General features: G+C 47.1%; 1 protein-coding gene and 1 long non-coding RNA gene across 2 annotated transcripts in view; one reads left to right on the top strand and one right to left on the bottom strand.

The window, feature by feature from the left end:
- Positions 1–2,860: 2,860 nt before the first annotated feature.
- CCNO (cyclin O) lies at positions 2,861–6,472 on the bottom strand. Its single transcript, XM_045795061.2, has 3 exons — positions 5,898–6,472; positions 5,109–5,294; positions 2,861–4,600 (listed from the first exon to the last, which is right to left on the bottom strand). Exons 1-3 carry the CDS (start codon positions 6,282–6,284, stop codon positions 4,115–4,117), a joined length of 1,059 nt encoding a protein of 352 aa, XP_045651017.2. The 5' UTR covers positions 6,285–6,472; the 3' UTR covers positions 2,861–4,114.
- Positions 6,473–6,938: 466 nt separating this feature from the next.
- LOC148110091 (uncharacterized) overlaps positions 6,939–19,431 on the top strand; it is a 33,169-nt gene continuing 20,676 nt past the window's right edge. Inside the window, exons 1-2 of the long non-coding RNA XR_015724524.1 lie at positions 6,939–7,134; positions 9,138–9,205. This is a non-coding gene — a long non-coding RNA (uncharacterized LOC148110091). The remainder of the gene's footprint in view (positions 7,135–9,137; positions 9,206–19,431) is intronic.

Genomic DNA, 19,431 nt, shown 5'->3' with positions numbered 1-19,431 from the left:
GGAGGGAGGGCCAGTGGAGAGGGACGACTTCGGCGCGGGCGGGGCTGCTCGCGCCTGAGCGCCAGAGGTGGCGCCTTCAGCCCCGGACAATCTGCGCGCGGGCGGAGGCGTTAAACCCAACCTGGCAACGCGGCATCCCCCGGGATCTGCGAGCGCGGGACCCGGGCCCGCGAGCGCCCTTTTGGTGAGTGTTGGCGCCGCCGCCTCCGGCAGCGCCAGAAAAAGGGAGGGTGGACGAGCCCCGCTGGTCCCTAACACTAGGTACCGCCTTTCCGATTTTGGAGAGCAGGGATGGAAAAATTAACGATTCTTATTTCCTTTTCTTTCCACCCCAGCCATACGGCACGAAATAAATGCGGAGTGACACTCGCCAAAGCCAAACTCTGGCATTTGACCACCCTGTAGGATTTGGTGGGGATGTAGAATCCTAATAGGGACTCCTCAGAACTACCCCCAGATTATAGAAGACCCTTCCTCCAGGGCTGGGGGCGCACTTCTGCTCTTGACTCGAGGACTTGCCCTTGGTTTCTCTTGGCCTGATGTCCAGAGCCGCGCCGCATACCCTTAGACCCGCACTTTCCCCGGCGGCGACGCCTGAGTGTAGCCTTTAAGAGAGTCAATTAAGAAAAAACGACATCTACAAATTCTCCTCCCCTTTCGGAAAATGCCACACTGGACGGTCCCAAACCCTCTAAAACCCCCGTCTCTTTCTCCTCCAAAAGCCTCATCTGCCCACCGCAGCATGTGGTCACCCTGCACACAGCGGGCCTTGCTTTCTCCTCAGGAGTCTTGGCTGTCCTTCCCAAGACCAGGGCCTTTCCCAAAAGGGACATCTCTAAAGCTCTGGGTGAGGGGATCTCTCAGACCACTCTTAGATCTATCGAATTTGAACAGTCATCTGAAATTATCTTTGTAACCTCCTGTTGGGCACCTGGTTTGTGTCTTATACCAAGTAGTAATGAAAATCCTCTTTTAAAGTGGCATGATCCCTTTTTATTTCTCCGTATTATCTGGATTAATAAAGACACCCTTCACAGTGTTGGAGATGGTTCTACAATAGTAGAGCTAGAATAGACTTAGAGACTTTTTGACCCATCTATAAATGTGGGGACCTTGTTGAGGTGAGGTCAGGCAGCTAGAATTGGTGTGATATCACTGATGGTGAGGGGCTCTGGCTTCAGGGTCAGAGTACCCGAGGATTGGAACCAGCCCCTACCAGATCCCTGAGCCCCAGGTCTTTAGGAAAAGCATAACACTGGGGCACCTAGCTGGCTCAGTTGTGGAGCATGTGACTCTTGATCTCAAGGCTGTGAGTTCGAGCCTCACGTTTGGAGTGGAGATTACTTTTTAAAAAATAAAATGTTTTTTTTTAAAGGAAAATCATAATGCTGACTTCAGTAGAGATGCTATTAAAATGAGATTATTTATGTAATGCAGCTGGTGCTTGGTGTGGATAAGTTGATGTTGTTGACGTCGTTTTAAGGCTTTTCAGCTGCTCCTCCAGCCTCCCATGACCTATTCCTGGCTTTGTTCTGATTTCTGAGTAGACTAGTCACTAGCCAGTCCTCCATCTCTACCCATCTTCCCAGTCTGTAAAAGGAGTAGGGGAGCTCTTAGTTGAGTTTTGGGAAGATCTCTCACCTGGGACCATTCTTGATTTTACAGAATATACTAATTTTTCATCAGTGAGTTCCAAAGTGTAGAAGAGTAGGGGCATTGTACATAAAAATGTGGCAAAAAGAGCTGGAATAGCATGAATATATGACTCCTAATCTGGATGATTCTGGAACCAACTCACCCATATCAATCTTGGCTGAGTGATGGAGTAAATGATGGTGAAAGCAACTTCTCCCCAAAGTCACACTTTTGTAAAAGAGCCAGTGGCCCTACCCCTGCCCTCAACAGTTGGTTTGAGGGCTCTAGATATTTGGGGACTTGGGTCAGACGGTACAATTTTTCCTTCTCCTCCTTTTCATCATCACAGACCAGCTTTTTCTCAAACAGCTTGGGGATCACCACTTCCCTATCCCTGAGCCTAAGTGGAGACTGTTCCTGGAGATCTCAACAACATAAGGGGAGAGAAGGGACCTGAGGGGCTCGTAGTAAGTGCTCCTGGTGCTGGAGAGTACCTGGAGGGTGCTCAAGAAGAGACGTACAAGGAAGAGTCTCTAAATTTGGTTTGAGTTTGTTTGCTTTTCATTTATGCAAATTTGTCATACATTTACATTTATTCTAACTATAGTAGAACATGACTTTGTTCGCCCAAAACTTGTTTTTTTTAATCTTACAGAAAATTTGAAAAGACAGTGCAATGAGTTATAGTAGGTTCACTTCCAATAGCTAACATTTTCCCATATTTGCCTTGCATTTCTTTTTCCAAGTTTTTTTTTCTTCTGTGTAAACCGCTCCCCATTATCGTACAGGCTGCCACCAGTCTTCATTTCTTGAAAATGTGCTATATGCCAGGACCTGTGCAGAGGGATTTGTACGGAACCTCTCATGAAATCCATACCTCTGAGGCGCCTGGGTGCTGTGCAGCTGGTTAAGCATCCAGACGCTTGGTTTTGGCTGAGGTCATGAACTCAGTCTTGTGAGACAGAGCCCCGCGTGAGGCTCAGAGTAGTGAAGACATTTGCTGAAGGTGACAGAACTGAGATTCCTCGGGTCTACAGCAGACTCAGTGAGAATGAAGGTGATGAGACAGCTGTGGAGTTAACTCCAGCAAGCCTCAGAATCACTTTTTTAGAGTGTAAACCAAGGATTAAAATTTTATGATTTTTTTTGTCAGCCTCACTTTTTTACTTTTATTTTTTTTTTAAGATTTTATTTATTTGACAGAGAGAGACACTGCGAGAGAGGGAATACAAGCAGGGGGAGTAGGAGAGGGAGAAGCAGGCTTCCCACTGAGCAGGGAGCCCGATGATGCGGGGCTCGATCCCAAGCCGAAGGCAGACGACTAACGATTGAGCCACCCAGGCACCCCCCAGCCTCACTTCCTGACTTCAGCTTCCCACCTGTGTCACGGCTGGAGGCAGGGACTGTGCTGGCTGTCCGGATAGTCTCTGTTGAATGGAAGGCACTGAGTAGATAACTTGTCTCACACCTACCTCAGGAAGAGGGTTTTTTTTAAAAGCACTGCCACAAACCTGTGAGTAGTTAAGTTGAGCGGTGTGGCTAAGGGTGTGGCTCCAGACTCCAATCACCTGCCTTCAAATCCTGGTGGCTCTACTATTGCCTACCCTCTTGGTGGCTGTGCCCTTCTCTGAAAACTGGGATAACACACTCCACCTCAGAGAGTTGTTGGAGGATTGAAATAATGAAGACTAAACATAGTGCCTGGTACATCTAGAACCCAATGATGGCCATGATTACTATGCCACTGTTATCCTGGGCTCTCATGCAGCAGGTGTAAGACAAAAGTGAACTATTGAACCAAGTCATTGCAGGGTAAATGGGCTTCGTAATGGCCACAACAGCCTGCAAAGCCTTCACTTCCAACATCTGTTAGTTGTCAGAGTAGGTCTTGCTTTGCCCTAGCTAGTGTGCCTGTGTGGTTCCCAAAGCTTCCAGCTGGGCATCCTGTGTCCCGGCCCCTCTAGACAGCATAGACTGCTGTGGGTTCTATTAAGGTTCACATCCCACCTTCCCTTTGGAACTCTGGGAATGAGCAGTCCTCAGCCTCATAAGAGGGTCATAGGATACAGGTCTACAAGTGACCGTCTCAGCGACTGGCATCTCAGAGGACCTGTTGTTCCCACATAGATATCCTAATTACAGAGTGGAAGCCAAGGAGGCAGGACTGCTCCGTTGTTACTGACAACCTGTATTCCCCAGCTGCCTTCACCTTCCCTCCCCGCAGACAACACAGGCAATAGTAGTATTCAGACGAACCAAGATAGCCTGTTTATTGGGGAAAGACTCGGGTCTCTCAGGTGCGCTTAGCAAAATAAATAAATGAGGAGACGGTTCTATCGTACACTATTTACAACCTGCAGGATGACCTCATGACCAAGTGGGAGCCATTACCCCTCTATGGGCCAAGACCGCACTCTTTCACAGCAATGGGAGAGGTCCAGCAGCCGGGCCAGGATAGACAGGTAAGCAAAGGTGTATTTCACTTCAATTTCGGAGAGAGGCTGCACTTCTCGCGTATCTGGAAGGGCAGCATGTGAGTCAGGGAGGTCTCGTTTATGGCCACCAGTAGCCGCAGCTTGCCCAGGCAGTCCTGCAGTGCCGCCTCGGGGTGCCCGCCTAGCCTCAAGTCCACCGGGCGCGGGAGCTGTAGCATTCGGTCAGCCAGCGCCAGGCAACAGATGGCCAGCAGGGAGGGAGTATAACTGGTGAAAGCATAGTCGGCCAGGCTCAGCTCCGCCACCCCGCGCGCCAGGGCTTGCGCCTCCAGGGCTTCTGAGACTTCAGCCTGCCCGGCTTCCACGCGCGCGTGCGTGAAATGCTCCAGGAAGAAGCTGATGGTGGGCGCGCCCAGGCTGAAGTGCAGTTTGTGCAGCACGATGCACTCGAGGTTGCAGAGCTGTTGCCGAGAGAAGGCACCGCAGCACAGGGCCAGGAGTTGCTTCACGCGCGGCGGGTGCACCTCCACCTGTAACACAGGGGCGCTCAGCCCCGGCAGCTCAGCATCCAGGGCTGAGGCCCATCCCAGTCTCAAACCCGGGAGAAAACCAAGACTCCACCCCCCCATCCCTTCCAGCGAGACAGCGGCGCCTTCGCCTCTCCGTTACTTCCACTTTAATCACCCGGGGTGTACTTCCAGCGCAGTTTCTCTAACTACTGTCCAGCTAAAGAAAGGTTTCAGAAATTTTAAATCGTTTTTTGTTTTTTTTTTCCCCCCAGAGTCTAGACTAGCAGGGCTTCAAAGAGCTGTTGGAATTTACTTTGGGGACCGACTTCAGCCTATTTAAGGGTGAAAGGACGGTTCGTTTTTTTTGGGGGGGGGTTGTGAAGTTAAAGCTGTGGGATGTATACGTTTGCAAATGTACGACAGAATGAATTCAGAGAGCCCAGCACTAAATCTTGTGCGCTGGAAAGCCGGGTGGTGGCCAGAGAGTGGCCGAGAGTTTGGCTGTCCCCCAGACCCCGCGTGGAGGTACCTGTTTGCAAGCTATGAGGAGGGACGTGACGCCAAGCAGCTGGAAGCAGTCTGCAGCCACAGGCGTGGTGGTAAGAAAGCGGTCCAGGGTGTTCACCGTCAGGCAGAGCGATTCGAAGGAGAGGTCGAACTGGCGGTGCACCGGGATCAGCCAGCTAAGCAGCTTACAGCGGGATTCCGCCGTTACCTGCGGGGAGGGAAGGGGATTGGAGGACCGGCTGAGCCTAGGGCAAACAGGGTCTGCAGAAGCTTCCCTAGAGGAAAGCACAAAAAGGGAAAACCTAAAAGCTCTGGAAACTGGGAAACCCTGGGGCGGCGCTGCTGCGCAAAGAGCAATGGTCGGGCAAGGAGCCGGAACCGTTGGATTCGTACTTGGCCCTGTGCCGCGTGTGTATACACATTACCTTGTGTAATCCTCTCAGCAATTCAGTGAGGGGTGAGGGCTACCACTTGGCAGATGAAGAAATAAGCTCAAAATTGTTAAATAACTTGCCCGGGGTCGGGAGGAATCCTGACTCGAACCTAGAAACTGTCTTCACTCCTCTGCATTCTACCATGTTCCCGCTCACCAGTATGGAAACTTCGGGCAGGTCGCTTACTTACGCCGTCTAGGCCCCATTTTTCTCCATTTGTAAAATGAGGCTGGTGGCCTGGCCCTCTAAAGCCCCTCCCTGCTCGGACCGCGAACCTCGTGCCCTGGGGCGCGTCGGAGCGCGACGGAGCAGAAGAGGAAAGAGCCCGAGAGAGGAAGAGAAGCGCGGGTGGGGACCTCGCTCTCCCAACGCCTCACTTGTGGCTGCCGCGCCAGCGACTCCCGCGGGTGAAAGTGGCTCTCCCGCGCCTTGCGGAAGACATAGCAGCTCTGACCGTAGTCTCGGAAGGTCTGTAGATCCAGCTGCACCAACTGCTGGGCAGGAGCGGGTAGGGGGCTGCGGCGTAACGCCGCGGACGCTGCGGGACTGTCTGCACCATCAGACCCGGAGCTGGGGGACTCGAACAGGTCGCAAACACCGGAGTCTCCAAGGAGCGGGCACTGGTTCAGTGGCTGCAGTGGCTGCTTTCTCCGAAGGCGTGGGCGCCTGCTCTTCTTCACCGGGGCGCGGAGGTTCTGGTCGTTGTCCCGCTTCCCAGCCCGGGCGGCGGGACTCACGAGACTGGTGGGGCAGGGGGTCACCATGGTGCAGCCTGGTGGGCGCTCTACGACTCCTCGCCTGCGACAAACCGAAGGTGCGCTCCAGGGTACGAAGTAGGCGGGCCACAGCCGCGGCGAGACCCTAAGTACTCGGCGGGCGCCTTCCCCTCTACCACACCCCTGGCTTCTCACTGGATGATTACTGAGCGGCACGAGGCCGCGCTTTCCCGGCGAAAGAACCGCTTCTGAGCAAGCTGCAGGCAAGGTGTAGCCTGAGCAACCCGCAATGGAGAGGAGGAGCTAAGTCAGGCTGAGCGCACCCGCCTCACAGGGCACGTTCCGCGCGCGTCCCGCGTTACCCAGGTAACGGAGCCGGGGTTGCGGCGAGAGCTGCGCGCGCAGCCGGGGGTGGGGGTGGGGGTCGGCTAGGAGGAGCGAGCGCCGAATCCAGCAGAGGGGCTGGACCGCTCCCGCGGAAAAAAAGATTCTCCCGGCCGCCAGCTCCCCGTCCGGGTCCAGATAGTCTTGTAAGTGCGATCACCCTTCAGGCCGGCTATAATCCAGGTCGGTAATTTGGTAGATATCCATTTCCGACCTTTCAGGGCTCCAACTAGAATTCTGTCAGTACAGTTTTCCTCAGTGACCCGTGCAAGCAGTAATTCTAATTCATTGCTTTTGTCATTTTTGTTTTAGGCAGGACCCTAAAGGGATCCAGTATCCCTCCTTGCGCTGGTCTCGGGGAGCAGAGCCTCCACAGGTTCTTCAGCGCTGCGTATCTGGGAGCTAGTCCAGCCTCCCAGGCCGGCACTCGCGCTCAAAACCCAAGACTGCGCGCGAACCTCACACAGGTCCGAGCTCCTGTGACACTTGCTCCACACTTGCCACACGAAACCAAGTAAGCGGAGCGGTTAGGGACAGAGCATGGTTGAGCGTTGCATTGCTAGCGTGATCGAATTGCTCACACGGCCTCTTCTGTTTTAGGGCATTAGCTCCTAATCCTCTGCCGCGGGCGGCTCACCCTTCCTTAGTTACTCCCTGCTCTCCGTTTCTGCTCCTCCGGAAGCTCACAAAAGCAGAGCTGGAGGGAGCGTGGGGGCGCGCCCAGGCAGGAGAGAGTGGGCCGGACTTGGCAGTTTTCCTCAGCGCACTGCTGGTTTAAAACCTAGCCTCCTGGCCTGGTAGAAGCTGGAGGCCTAAGCCTGAGTGAATCTTCCTAAGGGGCACAAGTAGTATCTAGGCAGCCTTCCAGGGAGGTCTCAGCTGGCAGGAAACCCGCAGACCCTCAGCCTGATGAACTTTCCAGAGGCACTTCAAGAAGTGAGGTTCTTAGATGTCCCCGGAGCAGATTCAGCCATTCCCACCTTATTTGAGAAGAAAGCTGACAAAGGTATGTCGTCAAATTGAAATCCCTGTCCCCAGAACTTTAGTTGGGTGTGGTCTCTTAGAGATGCAGGAAAGAGAAAAGAGATGGATTTGGGGTTCTGGTCAGTTTTACTCCTATTTCCCTGTAATTCTGAGCAAGGTCTTTAGTCTCTAGACCTAAATAGTTTAATTTGTCACTTGAGAGATTAGCTAAGAACCACCTGTCCTTCAAAATACAGGTGCCAGGACTTGCTGTCTCCTCTCAAGCTATTGTTGAGGAACCATTATGGGGTGAGCAGTGAAATCTGTGGAGAGGGGTCAGGTGTCAGGCTTTTTCCGTGAGAAGCTTTTTGGCTGAGGAGGAAGGACCCAGGAATTCTGATTCTTCTCATCAGCCCAGATGGCCATGTGGTACAGTGAAAAGAGCACAAAGTCAACTTCCAGGGTCAGAATTGTCACTCCCATTTATTGGTCATCATGGGCTAGCTCTTTACCTTCTCAGTGTCTCTTTCCTCATTTGTTAAAAGTGGTTATTAATCCTTGCCTTGAGGACCAAGAGAAATATGCTGAAAGCTCAAAATCCTTTTAAAATATAAAACAGGGGGGTTACCCTAAAGCCTTTGTTGGGAAGTCAATATTATCACCCTGGAGATACTCTGAAAAAGCAGGAAGATTGTTTATCTACCTGTGGATGTGAAGCTAGTGTCTGTAGTTAGAGTTAATTCCCAATAGGGGGTGCCTGAGCTTTGTACTGATGGGCCTACTTCTCAGTATTTGTGGATACGCCTGCCATGCCAGGTCCAAGACCGTGATCAAGGCTGCATGGGTCCTGGGGCTCCTGGCTGGCTCGGTCAGAGGACCACGAGACTCTTGATCCAGGTGGGCTGTATAGCTTACTTAGAAAAAAAAAAAACCAAAACTGCATGGGTCCTTCCCTCACAGAGCTGACATTCTAGTGGGGGAAGTGAAGAACTAGGTGACACATTTAAAAAATGATAGAGGATCTCCTTAATAAAATACAGGACACCGAGTAAAACAAATGTCAGATAAATTTTAGCATGAGTATGTCTCAAATATTGCATGGGACATTGCAGTGCCTTGTAGGTATGTTAAATGTTTAGACTTCACCGTAAGCCACTGAGGAAGCCTTACCAAAATAGAATCTGTCTTTTGTTTTAAAAGATTATTCTGGCTGACGTGTGAAAATGGATTGTAGGGGACAAGACTAGAGGCCATTAAGGTGCATTATTTGTGGTATGAAAAATACAGGGCAAGTTAAGGCTGCCTTATTTTCCCTATGAAGGGTTTTTAAAATTAATTTCTCTTTTCTAATCTGAGACCTGGGTGCGAAGCACCTTTAAGGCACTAGGTAAATCTAAAATACTTTAAAGGTGTAGAACCTAATTAAACCCAGGCTTCTATAATGAAAGCTGCTTAACCACGATTTGACCCTGTTTATTTTCAGGTGTGGTTTTTGAAGTCTGTGGGATGGATAATGGAACTGAAGTTATCTTGGTATGTTTTGTTTTTTTCCAGTCTGGTACTCGAGCTTCAGTCAAAATACCCCATCATCACCCTGGCCCAACTCTTGGACTGTAATCGAGGTAGGAAGAATACATTTCCTAATATTACCTTATTTAGCAGAGTAATGGGTTGGACTTGGTACCTAGAGGCGGACAGCTTTGTTAGTACCTCAAATGATCCCTAAGCTCACTTTGATTTTAAGGCACTGAAATTTATATTTGCCTCTAAAACTATATTTACTTAAGACTATTTTCTATTAATGTATTTAGGTGCCCAAACTGAGAAGTATTTAAGGTACTTTTTCTTCCTATCTCTGTATTTATTTTTAAAGTTAAAATTTTAATTAAAAGCCTTTTTATAATAATTTTTTTATTATGTTATGTTAGTCACATACATACAGTACATCCCCAGTTCTTGATGCAGTGTTCCATGATTCATTACTTGCATGTAACACCCAGTGCACCATGCAATACGTGCCCTCCTTAATACCCATCACCGGCCTATCCCAATCCCCCCACCCCCCTCCCCTCTGAAGCCCTCAGTTTGTTTCCCAGAGTCCACAGTCTCTCATGGTTCATTCCCCCTTCTGTTTACCCCCCCTTCATTCTTCCCTTTCTTCTCCTACTGATCTTCCTATTTCTTCTGTTCCACAAATGAGTGAAACCATATGATAATTGTCTTTCTCTGCTTGACTTATTTCACTTAGCATAATCTCCTCCAGTCCCATCCATGTTGCAGCAAATGTTGTGAAATCGTTCTTTTTGATGGCTGAGTGATATTCCATTGTATATATGGACCACATCTTCTTAATCCAGTCATCTGTTGAAGGGCATCTCAGTTCCTTCCACGATTTAGCTATTGTGGACAATGCTGCTATTAACATTGGGGTGCATATGGCCCTTCTCTTCACTACGTCTGTATCTTTGGGGTAAATACCCGGTAGTGCAATTGCTAGATCATAGGGTAGCTCAATTTTTAACTTTTTAAGGGATCTCCACACTGTTTTCCAAAGTGGCTGTACCAACTTGCATTCCCACCAACAGTGTAAGAGGGATCCCCTTTCTCCAAATCCTCTCCAGCATTTGTCGTTTCCTGCCTTGTCCATTTTTGCCATTCTAACTGGCGTAAGGTGATATCTTAGTGTGGTTTTGATTTGAATTTCCCTGATGGCTAATGATTTTGAACATTTTTTCATGTGTCTGTTAGCCATTTGTATGTCTTCATTGGAAAAGTGTCTGTTCATATCTTCTGCCCATTTTTTGATTTATTTGTTTCCCGTGTATTGAGTTTGAGAAGTTCTTTGTAGATCTTGGATACCAGTCTTTTATCTGTAGTGTCATTTGCAAATATCTTCTCCCATTCCGTGGGCTGCCTCTTAGTTTTTTTGACTGTTTCCTTGGCTGTGCAGAAGGTTTTTATCTTGATGAAGTCCCACCAGTTCATTTTTTCTTTTGTTTCTCTTGCCTTTGGAGATGTGTCATGAAAAAAGTTGCTGTGGCTGATGTCAAAGAGGTTGCAACCTATGTTCTCCTCTAGGATTTTGATGGATTCCTGTCTCACATCGAGGTCTTTCATCCATTTGGAGTTTATCTTTGTATATGGTGTGAGAGAGTGGTCAAGTTTCATTCTTTTGCATGTAGCTGTCCAATTTTCCCAGCACCATTTATTGAAGAGACTGTCTTTTTTCCACTGGATGTTTTTTCCTGCTTTGTCAAAGATTAGTTGCCCAAAGAGCCGAGGGTCCATTTCTGGGTTCTCTGTTTTGTTCCATTGGTCTATGTGTCTGTTTTTGTGCCAGTACCATGCTGTCTTTGTGGTCACAGCTTTGTAGTATAGCTTGAAATCTGGCATTGTGATGCCCCCAGCTTTGTCTTTCCTTTTCAACAATTCCTTGGAGATTCGGGGCCTTTTCTGGTTCCACACAAATTTAAGGGCTGTTTGTTCCAGTTCTTTGAAAAATGTCATCGGTATTTTGATCGGGATGGCATTGAAAGTGTAGATTGCTCTGGATAGCATAGACATTTTAACTATGTTAATTCTTTCAATCCATGAGCATGGAATATTTTTCCATCTTTTTGTGTCTTCTTCAATGTCTTTCGAGAGTGATTTGTAGTTTCTAGAATATAGATCCTTTACGTCTCTGGTTAAGTTGATTCCGAGATAACCTATGATTTTTGGTGCTATTGTAAATGGAATGGATTCCCTAATTTCTCTTTCTTCAGTCTCATTGTTTGTGTATAGAAATGCAACTGGGGGCGCCTGGGTGGCACAGCGGTTAAGCGTCTGCCTTCGGCTCAGGGCGTGATCCTGGCGTTATGGGATCGAGCCCCACATCAGGCTCCTCCGCTATGAGCCTGCTTCTTCCTCTCCCACTCCCCCTGCTTGTGTTCCCTCTCTCGCTGGCTGTCTCTCTCTCTGTCAAATAAATAAAACCTTAAAAAAAAATTTAAAAAAATGCAACTGATTTCTGAGCATTGATTTTGTATCCCGCCACATTACTGAATTGGTCTATAACTTCTAATAGTTTGGGCGTGGATTCTTTTGGGTTTTGCATATAGAGTATCATGTCATCTGCGAAGAGAGACAGTTTGACTTCTTCTTTGCCAATTTGGATACCTTTTATCCCTTTTTGTTGTCTGATTGCTGTTGCAAGGACTTCTAGTACTATGTTGAATAATAGTGGCGAGAATGGGCATCCTTGTCGTGTTCCTGATCTTAAGGGAAAGGCTTCCAGCTTTTCCCCATTGAGAATGATATTCTCTGTAGGCTTTTCATAGATGGTTTTTATGAAATTGAGGAATGTACCCTCTATCCCTACATTCTGAAGTGTTTTAATCAGGAAAGGATGCTGTATTTTGTCAAATGCTTTTTCTGCATCAATTGAGAGGATCATATGGTTCTTGACTCTTGTTGATATGATCTATCACACTGATTGATTTGTGAATGTTGAACCACGCTTGCATCCCAGGGATGAGTCCCACTTGGTCATGATGGATAATCCTTTTAATGTACTGTTGGATCCTATTAGCTAGGATCTTGTTGAGAATTTTGGCGTCCATATTCATGAGGGAAATCAGTCTGTAATTCTCCTTTTTGATGGGGTCTTTTCCTGGTTTGGGGATCAAGGTGATATTGGCCTCATAGAATGAGTTTGGTAGTTTTCCTTCTGTTTCTATTTTTTGAAACACTTCCGGAGAATAGGTATTATTTCTTCTTTGAATATTAGGTAGAATTCCCCGGGGAATCCATCAGGCCCTGGACTCTTGTTTTTGGGGAGGTTTCTGATCATTGCTTCAATCTCTTCATAATTAATCGGTCTGTTTAAATAATCACTTTCTTCCTGTTTCAGTCTTGGTAGTTTATAGGTTTCCAGGAAGGCATCCATTTCTTCCAGGTTGTTTAATTTATTGGCATAAAGCTGTTGATAAAAGTTTCTAATGATCCTTCCTATTTCATTGGTGTTGGTTGTGACCTCTCTCCTTTCACTCATAATTTTATTAATTTGGGTCCTTTATTCTTTTGAATAAGTCCAGCCAGTGGCTGATCGATCTTATTTATTCTTTCAAGGAACCAGCTTCTAGTTCTGTTGATCTGCTCTTCTGTGCTCCTGGTTTCTAATTCATTGATCTCTGCTCTAATCTTGATCACCTGCTTTCTTGTGCATGGGTTAGGCCTGTTCTTCTGTTCCAGCTCTAGCTTCTTGAGGTGAGAGTATAAAAACTACATTTTAGATTTTTCTTTGAGTGAGGCTTGGATGGCTATGTATTTTCCCCTTAGGACCGCCTTTGCAATGTCCCATAGGTTTTGGACCGTTGTGTTTTCATTCTCATTGGTCTCCATAAATTGTTTAAATTTATTTTTAATTTCCTGGTTTACCCAATCATTCTTGAGCAGGATGGTTCTTAGTTTCCAAGTGTTTGAGTTTCTTCCAAATTTTTGCTTGTGATTGAGTTCCAGTTTCAAAGCATTGTGGTCTGAGAATTTGCAGGGAATAATTTCAGTCTTTTGGTATCAGTTGAGACCTGTTTTGTGACCCAGTATATGGTCTATTCTGTAGAAAGTTCCATGTGCATTCGAAAAGAATGAGTATTCTGTTGTTCTGGGGTGTAGTGTTCTGTGTATATCTATGAGGTCCATCTGGTTCAGTATGTCATTCAAAGCTCTTGTTTCTTTGTTGATTTTCTGCTTAGGTGATCTGTCTATTGCTGATAGAGGAGTGTTGAGGTCCCCTACTATTAACGTATTATTATCTATATGTCTCTTTATTCTGGTTAAGAGTTGGCTTGTGTATCTTGCTGCTCCCCTGTTGGGGGCATAGATATTTATAATTGTCATATCCACTTGTTGGATACACCCTTTAAGAATAATATAGTGCCCTTCTGTATCTCTAACTACAGTCTTTAGTTTAAAATCTAATCTGTCTAATATGAGAATTGCTACCCCAGCTTTCTTTTGAGGTCCATTGGCATGAAAAATGGTTTTCCATCCCTTCACTTTCAGTCTGGATGTATCTTTAGGTTCAAGATGAGTCTCTTGTAGACAGCAAATGGATGGGTCATGTCTTTTTATCCAATCTGCAACGCTGTGGCTTTTATGGGAGCATTTAGGCCATTCACATTGAGAGTGATTTTTGAGAGAGATGATTTTAATCATGACATTTTAATCATGTTGCCTGTGAAGTCTTTGTTTCTGTAGATTGTAAATTTCTGTTCTGTATCACTCTTGGGGCCTTTTTACTTTATAGAACGACTTAATATATCCTGTAGGGCTGGTTTGGTGGTTACGAATTTGGTCCGTTTCTGCCAATCCTGGAAGGTCCTTATCTCTCCATCGATTCTGAATGACAGCCTCGCTGGATAAAGGATCCTTGGCTGCATGTTCTTCTCAGATAGAGCTTTGAAAATACCCTGCCAACCCTTCCTATCTTGTCAGGTCTGTGTAGACAGGTCTGACATTATTCTGATATTTTTACCTCTGTACGTAAGGAATCTGTTCGCCCTGGCCGCTTTCAATACTGTATCCTTGGATCTAATATTTGCGAATTGCACTATGACGTGATTTAGTGTAGGTTTGCAGTGGTTGACGTTGGGAGGGGTCGTCTCTGCCTCTTGGACACAAATGCTTGTTCCTTTGCCAGATTAGTGAAGTTTTCAGCTACAATTTGTTCAAATATCTCTTCTAGACCTCTCTCTTTCTCCACCCCCTCGGGGATGCCGATGAATCTGACATTGGAACGTTTCATTGAGTCAGTAATCTCCCGTAATCTACATTCTTGAGATTGGATTTTTTTGATTCAAGTTTCTGTTTTAACTTTCTCTTCTACCATCCCATCCTCCAATTCACTAATTCGTTCTTCTGCCTCACTTACCCTGGCCGTCAGAGCATCTAGTTTTGACTGCATTTGATTCATAGCATTTTTAATTTCTGCCGGATTCACTCTCATTTCCGCTCTTAGAGATTCTATATTCTCGTTAATATTTGCGTTAATATTTTTTTCAAGTCTACACATCATCTTGACCATTGTTGCTCTGAACTCCATTTCTGACAATTTGGTTATATCCATATCCATCAGTTCTGTGGCAGAGGCCACAGACTCATTATCTTTTCTTTGCCTGGGGGGGGTGGATTTCTCCTCCTCGTCTTTTTGATGAGGAGAGGTTGTGGGGTTGCCCAGAGCCCAAATTATTGACCAGGACCCAGGCAGTGTGCACTTGTTTTGTAGGGACCTTAGGGATGTGGGCTTCTTGATTCTTCAGCCTGCCTTCTGGGGGAGGGGCTTACTGCGCTGACACTCGGGCAACCCTGTTTGGGTAGAGTCGCCCTGTCCCCTGCGAGGGGGATGGGGATGGGCACAATGTGAGCCGGTATTTCCGGGCTTTTGTTCTCGTCAGCTTTCCCTGGCAGTTTTCTGTGCCTCTTCTGAGAGTCAGAGCAGCAGTGGCCGTATCCTAGCCTCTGTCTCAGAACAGAGAGATCGCAGTCCGCTCTCCACTGAGCTCTCTTGGCCACTTTAATTCTGTTTCTGTCGGTGCTACCAAAAACCCTGCAGCGACCCGGGTTGTGTGCCCCACAGCCGGTGTCCCAGCCCTCACTTCCAGGGCCAGCACATCTCTGTCCTTTGTGCTTCTAAGACCGCCAGCCACCCCTGGTTCCCACGAGCGCTCCTGAGCTCCCTGTTTCAGTGTGGTTCGTGCGTGATCTAGAGCGCCGGTTTTCAGTCTGGTCGCACACTCTCCCGGGCTCCTGGTATCAGTCTGCTTTCTCAAGGGTGTCGGTCCAGGAGTCTGGCCCGCTCCCCAGTGTAGGTGGCTACTGCATCCCAGCCCCCGAGCGTGGAGGCTCCCTCCCCCTTCCGTTTATCTTCCAATATCTGTGTGCGGATTCATGGCTCCCCGCTTCGTACCTCAATACTCAGCGCTGGAGATGTTCATTTGTAGAGATCCAGATGTATCTTCCTGCGTCTCATGCTGATTCCATGGGTGTTCAGGCTGGTCTGGTACCTATCCAGCTCGACTCAGGGGACCAGCTGAAAAAGGGGTCCCCTACTCCTCCGCCATCTTTTCTTCCCTCTCGTATTTAAGGTACTTAAAGTCAGACTAGTTTTTCTGGTATTTAGTAAAGAGCAGGAATTTTTCTTTTTCTTTCTTTCTTTCTTTCTTTCTTTCTTTCTTTCTTTCTTTCTTTCTTTCTTTCTTTCTTTCTGATTTTATTTATTTGAGAGAGACAGTGCAAGTGGATAGACGGAGAGGCACACTCCCTGCTGAGCAGGGAGCGCAATGCCATGCGGGGCTCGATCCCAGGACCCAGAGGTCATGACCTAAGCTGAAGGCAGACGCTTAACCGACTGAGCCACCCAGGCACCCCAAGAGCAGGAATTTTCAACACAGTTTTTAAAGCCAGACATTTGACTTGCACATCTAGATATCCACTAGAATCGGCACCTGGGGAAAAGGCCATCTCCTGGTTACCTACCTTTCTGCTGCTTGGCCACTTGCCAGTTCACCAGGAGTTCAGTGCACACACTCAAGTGCATCGCTTCTTCCCTCGTGCATACATGTGCTTTTTCTCCTGACTCACACCCACCAGTGGCAGTCTGCGTGGCACAGGTGGTACCGTGTGGTGATGACGAGCTTCAGCTCTGCAGTCGCCTCCTGGATCTGCATCCCAGCGCTGCGGCACACACGCTCTGCAAACTTGGGCAAGTCACTCCACCTTTTTATTCCTCCATTTCCCTAGCTGTTAAAAAATGGGGTAAAAAGAGCCTCCTATAGAATCATTGTGAGGATTAAATAGGCATATAGTGTGTGCATAGAGCGCTCAGTATGAGTTAGCTGCTGGGCTAGTTCCGTTTTTCTCTAGCTAAAGTATGGCTACCCAGTGTGGTTAAAATAGCACCTGCTGTAATTTGCTGATCGACAAACATATGATCAGAATTGGACACTGAGAAGAAGTCAAAGAGTAGTAAGCACAGTAGCACTATGCTTGCGGCCAGTCTGGTCCCCAGCTTTTTTGAAAGATGGGAGAATAAATGACTTGTTTCAGCGGGCCTTGAAAGAATTTCTTCAAACCGTGATGATAGCCTGATGCTCTCTCTGCTGCTTTCCTTTTAGATGGTAGAATTGCCCGTGTAGATCAGAGGTATCAGGAGGGAACAGTCCTCCTAATAATTCACTCAAAACAAGAAAAATGCAAACTAGAACTATCATGAGATATCATCTTGTATGTAATCTGGTTGATAAAAGTCTATACTTTTGATAAGAGGATGCAGGGAAATAAGCCTCATAGTTTTTGGTGACAGTGTAAGTTGATACGGCCATTTTGGAAAATAATTTGGCAAGATCTGTAAACATTTAAAATGAATGTAATCTTTTTTTTTTTTTTAAGATTTTATTTATTTATTTGACAGAGAGACAGCCAGCGAGAGAGGGAACACAAGCAGGGGGAGTGGGAGAGGAAGAAGCAGGCTCACAGCGGAGGAGCCTGATGCGGGGCTCGATCCCAGGATCCCAGGATCGTGCCCTGAGCTGAAGGCAGACACTTAACAACTGAGCCACCCAGGCGCCCCATAAATGAATGTAATCTTTAACTCAGCATTTTTATTCCTGGATAATTATTCTATATGAATGCAAAATTACTTCATAAAAAAGTATTTATCACACTATCCATTTTAAAAGCAAAGCATTGATTGTCTTCAATAAGGGACATCTAAAACGCAGAATATTATGTGGCCACTAAAAAGAATGAGGCAGATGTTTATGGACTATATAGAAGGATTTTCGAAATAGTGTCAAATAAGGTGCAAAGCACTATGTCAAATACGTTGTCACTGTGTTAAAAAAAAAAAGAATATATACATATATCCTTATATATGCATACAATCTCCCTGGAAAGATAGGCAAGAAACTGGTAACACAGGTTGCCTTTGGGAAGAAGATGTGGGAGACAGAAATAGAGAGGGAGGGACTTCCTAATGTACTTTCATTGACCTTTTGAATTTTGAACTCTATGTATGTGTTACCTCTTTTAAAAATAGCATTTTTCATATGCAGATGGCCTGAAAGTTAGAAAACAGGGAACCCGGGGAGGGGGGTGGGGTAATGGGATAGGCCGGTGATGGGTAGTAAGGAGGGCACGTATTGCATGGTGCACTGGGTGTTATACACAACTAACGAATCATCGAGCCTTGCATCGGAAACCAGGGATGTACTGCATGGTGACTAACATAATACAATAAAAAATCATTATAAAAAAAAAAAACAGGGAACCCAGGTGAGTCCTGAAAAATGGTGATCGCTCTTACATGTGGACATCAGCAAGAATGGGTAGCATAGAACAGGGTCTGGGCATTGTAGGAGCAAAGTTGTGTCACTTCATAAGTGACACTGTTGTTTTAGAAGTTGGATTTTATCAGTGAACAGAAGAGACAAACAGCCCTGTCTTCGTAGAGCTTCTGTGCGTGTGGCAATGCAGGGAGAGACAGACGATAGAGGGACTGGGACGCTGGGAGTGCCACAGGCAGGTTGCGTTATTTAATATGTTGGTTAGATAAAGCTCACTGGGAAGATTTGGGCAGAGAACTTGAGGAGGTGGGGGAGCTGGCCCCGTGCGCATCTAGGGGGAAAGCCTCGTAGCCAGAGAAAACAGCAGCGCAAAGGCCTTGAGGCATGAGCAGGTCTGCCGTGTGGAGGAAGAGCAAGGAGGCCAGTGCGGCTGGAGTAGGAATGAAAAGGAGAGCAGCCGATGATGTCAGAGAGGTCATGGGGCCAGGTCACATAGGGCCTTGTTATTGCTAGCAGTCATTGACCTCTTACACTTTGTTACGGTGCATTTTTATTTATTGTAGCATTTCATCATCGCCTCAACCGTATGAGATAGGTACAGTTATTGTCCCCATTTTACAAATGAGAGGATCTTTAGCAAGGACAAGGAGCTTGCTTGAAGATACAGAGCTAGTAAGTGGAAAAGTGGGACTGAAACCCAAATCTGGGATTCTAGCCTGGACCTTGATCCCTGTGCTGTTCTGTGTTTATTCACTGCTAAGAGAGAACGAAGAAAAGGCTGTGAGTCTACCCTTGGGTCACTGCTTAGAAAGGAGAGTAAAGCTGAGGGGGTAGAGTCCCCAGAAGATAGAGGAACCCAGAGTCAGAGCTGGTTGAACTTTGTTTCGATGAACCTTGGAGGCTCTGTGGTGTAGTTTAGCAAGGCCGCAGACTTCCCTGCCCCAGGTGTGTGCCAGGAGGGACAAGCTGAGCTGGCATTGGGAGTGGGGAAAAGAAGTAAGGCTTCGAGGCTAAAGGAAGTGTGAAGCCATTTGGAGTGTGATGACCGCAGACTGTGTTTAATTTCTATGAACCAGCCACTTCTTGGGAGGTGATTACATGAGAAAGTGACAGTTGACTTAGTTTCTCACAGAGAGCACAAGTTTCAATTGTCTGGAGAGGGCAGGTTTGGTTATCTGGCAGCCTTGCTGGGAGCGCCGAGAAGGTCTCAGAAAGCAGGCGGGCCCGATGAGTGAGGGAATGTGGTGGCTTTGTACTTAAGTAGTGACTAATAAGCTGTTCAAAAGTTCAGCTTTCGGGGGGCCTGGGTGGCTCAGTTGGTTAAGCGTCCGACTCTTGATTTCAGCTCGGGTCATGATCTCAGGGTTGTGAGATGGAGCCCCGTGTCAGGCTCCCCACTCAATGGGGAGTCTGCTTGAGTGTGTGTCTCTCTCCCTCTGCACCTTCCCTCCCCCTGTGCTCTCACGAGCTCTCTCTCTCGCAAATAAATCTTTTTAAAAAAGTTCAGCTTTCCTTCTACCTCCCAT

Source organism: Ursus americanus, chromosome 5, assembly GCF_024610735.1.
Source record: "Ursus americanus isolate L20-20 chromosome 5, mUrsAme1.1.p, whole genome shotgun sequence".
NCBI classification, from domain to species: domain Eukaryota; kingdom Metazoa; phylum Chordata; class Mammalia; order Carnivora; family Ursidae; genus Ursus; species Ursus americanus.
This window is presented reverse-complemented; position numbering and strand designations above follow the sequence as displayed.